At 30.9% G+C, this 4,944-nt stretch overlaps 1 protein-coding gene across 1 annotated transcript in view; it reads left to right on the top strand.

The window, feature by feature from the left end:
• The window catches only part of LOC117121826 (GTP:AMP phosphotransferase AK3, mitochondrial-like), a 3,345-nt gene extending 2,729 nt beyond the window's left edge, over positions 1–616 (top strand). The window contains exon 5 of the mRNA XM_033267192.1: positions 228–616. Within this exon, the coding sequence (XP_033123083.1) occupies positions 228–327 (100 nt within the window). The 3' untranslated portion in view covers positions 328–616. The remainder of the gene's footprint in view (positions 1–227) is intronic.
• Positions 617–4,944: the final 4,328 nt, after the last annotated feature.

Genomic DNA, 4,944 nt, shown 5'->3' with positions numbered 1-4,944 from the left:
CTCTATTAGTTCGTAGTAGACTGGCCGCGTAGTCAAAACGAAAAATGCCTATTACCTCTGTGGAAGCTACCAGAGCCCAGCATACTGACTCCGAGTTAACTGCATGTACATAGTAGTGATGATACATCTTAAACTTTCAGATGTTTAATGTCTAGGTGTATTTTCATGGTTTGATCATGATGCAAAATAAAATGATTGCTTATGCATTAATCTTGTTTATTTTGCAGAAAACATAACTTATTGCAGTCATTTAGTGGAAGAGAAACCAACAAGATCTGGCCTGAAGTCCACAAATTCCTCAGCAAACACATACCACCAGTAAACTAAACATTTTTCAAAAGTGAATGGAGGAACAATGGCCATGGATAGGAGCCTAGAGGGTGGCCATAGAAAGCATAGATCATTTGTATAATTAAGATAATTTCTGTTTGTGTACTGTAAAATTGTGTACTAGCAAGTGAAAGAAATTCTTCTGGTTCCTTTTTGCCTCACTGCTGTTCTTCTTCTTCTTCTTGTTACCAAAAACGTTAAAAGCGTCCAGCGTCGCCGGTTAAGTATGTGTTCTAAAGAACTTAAGGTTGTGATTTTGAATTGCGTCTTGGTATTCAATTTTTATTTTTCCAATTTTAAGAAATGTCATTTTTTTTCAATTATAAGATATTTAAATTTTGTACAAATGAAGATTCTAAATACTTTTTATTTTTGTACAAATACACATCTTAATTATTAAAAAACCCAATATAATAATTTGTGGCTGTACCATATTTAAGCGTGGAGAATGCGCAGACCGGTGCGCAGTCGTTCTTGCTTCAGTATATAAATGACAAATTTTTTTAATATACTTTATAGAAAATCAGGACAAATTTGTGAATTAATATAATCAATAACTGCATACATCTATACAACAGGCAACATGATCACGAGTTTAAAATTCATTAAGTGTATTTTAAAAGGTAGCTTCAGAAAGCAGTGTCGATTGTAGGCCAGCATGATTCCATTGAGGCTGCATTGAGGCAGACTGCCACCGACAGTAAGCAAGCTAGCATCGCATTGTGCTCGAAGAGAGAACTGTAGATTGAATCATGATGGTCATGCGAGTTGGCTTTTTTAGTACAGTTTAGGTTAGTTAAGGTGCAGTTCTACAATAGAGTATTGCTTTTATAAATTAATGAGTGAAGTTTTTTATTTGAAGTTATCTAAATCATGAATTATTTTAACATTATTTCTTAGAATATTGTTAGATCATGAGGATGAAATTACCATTACAGTACTTGTTTGAAAATATTATTGTGAAATCAAATTTTTGGTATTATTATCTATTATTGTTAATCATGTTTCATAATAATTTATCCCTAATCAAGTTGTAATATTTTTAAGTAATTGATTATCAAGGAACTAAGTATGTGTTCCATATTTTAAGAGGGCACAGCTGAATTAAAGGCACCTTCTACAATCAACATACTGATAACAATCAAGTTGTTTTTTTTATAAAGTAATGTGCATTATATACAAGGACAGATGAAGCTGCAATATCAAACTTGTACAGTATTTCTATTTTAAAGAAGTAATTAAAAACACTTTGAATATTAATTATGCTAAATTTAATTGTCAGTAAATAAAAGGAAAACAGATCATGTTAAAACAAATGAATTTGCTTATTTTCAAAAGGAAATTTCAGTATGCCACAGTATATATGGCTCTGATAAGGTTATCGTCATTGTAAATTTTTCTATTATAGATTGTGATAAATAAAACACCTGAATACATAACAATACTGTTTCATTTTTATTATTTTTCATCTATGTTGGTTTTCTGACACATTATAGCACTTTCCCAACAATCTGATTAACATCACTAAGCTGTATTTCAGCTGTAAAAAAAAAAAAAAAAAAATGACAAGCCATCAAAGATGGGCATTGCATAATTGTAATATTCAGTTTTTATAAGGTACACTTGTTTACCTAAGGAAAAATGTTTTCTGGTGCCTAAGTGTTATGCATGTGCTGACATTAAATTCTAATGTAATGTCGTAGATTAAAAAATAACATATATATAAAGAAAGTTCCAATCATGATTCATTTATTATTAATGTGAAGCAGAATACTATATACAAACATAATACATGTAAAATAATACAAAAAGAATAAATATAGCACATATGACCAGTGTCAAACAAAAACGGAAGCAAATAATTACAATTCAGGGGCTGATCCAGCAAGGGGGGAGCCCATGAGGGCCCGTTCCCCTGTCAAGCCAAAAAATAAGAGAAAAATTTGAGTTAAAAAGAGGAAAAAGGAGTGTACCCATGAGTTCATTGGCAATCCAGCATTGGGGTAAAAGGAGAGCTCGATTATTTGCCACTTATTTACACCAACCATGGTGGGGCTGAAGTGGGCGTGGCAGTGAGGACTTCATATGTGGCCCCCCACCCCCCCCGTCAGAACAAACAAATCAAAAGTATGTTTATAATTCAATGTAAGCAGTTTATAAGAAGTTAACATCTTATCTGTAAAACAATTGAAACCGAAGATAGTTGTCGGGTATTTTGTAAGAAAATACAATGATTATACTTTCAGTTTTGACAAACCAAGTGCACTGATTGACAGTTTCAATGTTCATTTTACTTATCATAACACTCAGTAAAAGGATAGTATACTACTGTATACTAAAACGAAGTTTAATCATCAATTTAAAAACAAGTATAATAGCACTAACATATTTTTTTTCTTATTAAAAATAGATAACTATAACCTCACTTCCCTACCCCCTCCCCAATGCTAAGGTGTTATGTCTATGACCACTACTTGTCTACCAACAGTACTTGTTTGAAAATATTATTGTGAAATCAAATTTTTGGTATTATTATCTACTATTGTTAATCATGTTTCATAATAATTTATCCCTAATCAAGTTGTAATATTTTTAAGTAATTGATTATCAAGGAACTAAGTATGTGTTCCATATTTTAAGAGGGCACAGCTGAATTAAAGGCACCTTCTACAATCAACATACTGATAACAATCAAGTTGTTTTTTTTATAAAGTAATGTGCATTATATACAAGGACAGATGAAGCTGCAATATCAAACTTGTATTTCTATTTTAAAGAAGTAATTAAAAACACTTTGAATATTAATTATGCTAAATTTAATTGTCAGTAAATAAAAGGAAAACAGATCATGTTAAAACAAATGAATTTGCTTATTTTCAAAAGGAAATTTCAGTATGCCACAGTATATATGGCTCTGATAAGGTTATCGTCATTGTAAATTTTTCTATTATAGATTGTGATAAATAAAACACCTGAATACATAACAATACTGTTTCATTTTTATTATTTTTCATCTATGTTGGTTTTCTGACACATTATAGCACTTTCCCAACAATCTGATTAACATCACTAAGCTGTATTTCAGCTGTAAAAAAAAAAAAAAAAAAATGACAAGCCATCAAAGATGGGCATTGCATAATTGTAATATTCAGTTTTTATAAGGTACACTTGTTTACCTAAGGAAAAATGTTTTCTGGTGCCTAAGTGTTATGCATGTGCTGACATTAAATTCTAATGTAATGTCGTAGATTAAAAAATAACATATATATAAAGAAAGTTCCAATCATGATTCATTTATTATTAATGTGAAGCAGAATACTATATACAAACATAATACATGTAAAATAATACAAAAAGAATAAATATAGCACATATGAGGCACGTTGTGGCAAAATGGCTAAGTTGTAGCAAAAATTGAAATTCAAGTTATTAGTATTTTCAGATACCTGAGTATGTGATCTTTAAAATGAGGGGTCATTCATTGAAATTGGACATTTCAATCCTAAGTTATTGGAAAGTGAAATTACAGCACTCTTAGAGTCAAGATAAACATGATTTTGAGTAATTGCCTTCCAAAGTTATTTGTGAATACATTGTTTAATAGAATTAACTATCTAAATAACATTAAATAAACGATTTGTTGATCACTTCCAGAACTAATACTTTGGGACATGATTAATAAGACATTAAACTGTTGATCTATAGTAAAAAAAAAATTTGATTTTTGGGCAATTTTTTGAGCTACCATATTTTATAGCTCCTTTACTCAATACTGGTCTGTGCGACAACTTAACCATTTTGCCACGACATGCCTCATATGACCAGTGTCAAACAAAAATGGAAGCAAATAATTACAATTCAGGGGCTGAAATTTGAGTTAAAAAGAGGAAAAAGGAAAAAAGGAGTGTACCCATGAGTTCATTGGCAATCCAGCATTGGGGTAAAAGGAGAGCTCGATTATTTGCCACTTATTTACACCAACCATGGTGGGGCTGAAGTGGGCGTGGCAGCGAGAACTTCATACGTGGCTCCCCCCCCCCCCCGTCAGAAATTCTCTGGATCCGCCCCTGACAATTAAAAACAAACAAATCAAAAGTATGTTTATAATTCAATGTAAGCAGTTTATAAAAAGTTAACATCTTATCTGTAAAACAATTGAAACCGAAGATAGTTGTCGGGTATTTTGTAAGAAAATACAATAATTATACTTTCAGTTTTGACAAACCAAGTGCACTGATTGACAGTTTAAATGTTCATTTTACTTATCATAACACTCAGTAAAAGGATAGTATACTACTGTATACTAAAACGAAGTTTAATCATCAATTTAAAAACAAGTATAATAGCACTAACATATTTTTTTTCTTATTAAAAATAGATAACTATAACCTCACTTCCCTACCCCCTCCCCAATGCTAAGGTGTCATGTCTATGACCACTACTTGTCTACCAACAGGTTTTGTTAATTTATTAAAATACAGTACATGTTCCTTCTAATTAAATATTGTTTAAAAAAAAACACTTCAGGTTCAATTCAAGCATTTATTCAAATTTCACCTGTGACATGTATTAAACTAATGCAGTACTATTAAATTATTAAAATACATTGACATT

The sequence above is a fragment of the Anneissia japonica genome, unplaced genomic scaffold (genome assembly GCF_011630105.1).
Source record: "Anneissia japonica isolate Jap-2015-1 unplaced genomic scaffold, ASM1163010v1 scaffold2392_len1475705_cov187, whole genome shotgun sequence".
NCBI lineage: Eukaryota > Metazoa > Echinodermata > Crinoidea > Comatulida > Comatulidae > Anneissia > Anneissia japonica.
This window is presented reverse-complemented; position numbering and strand designations above follow the sequence as displayed.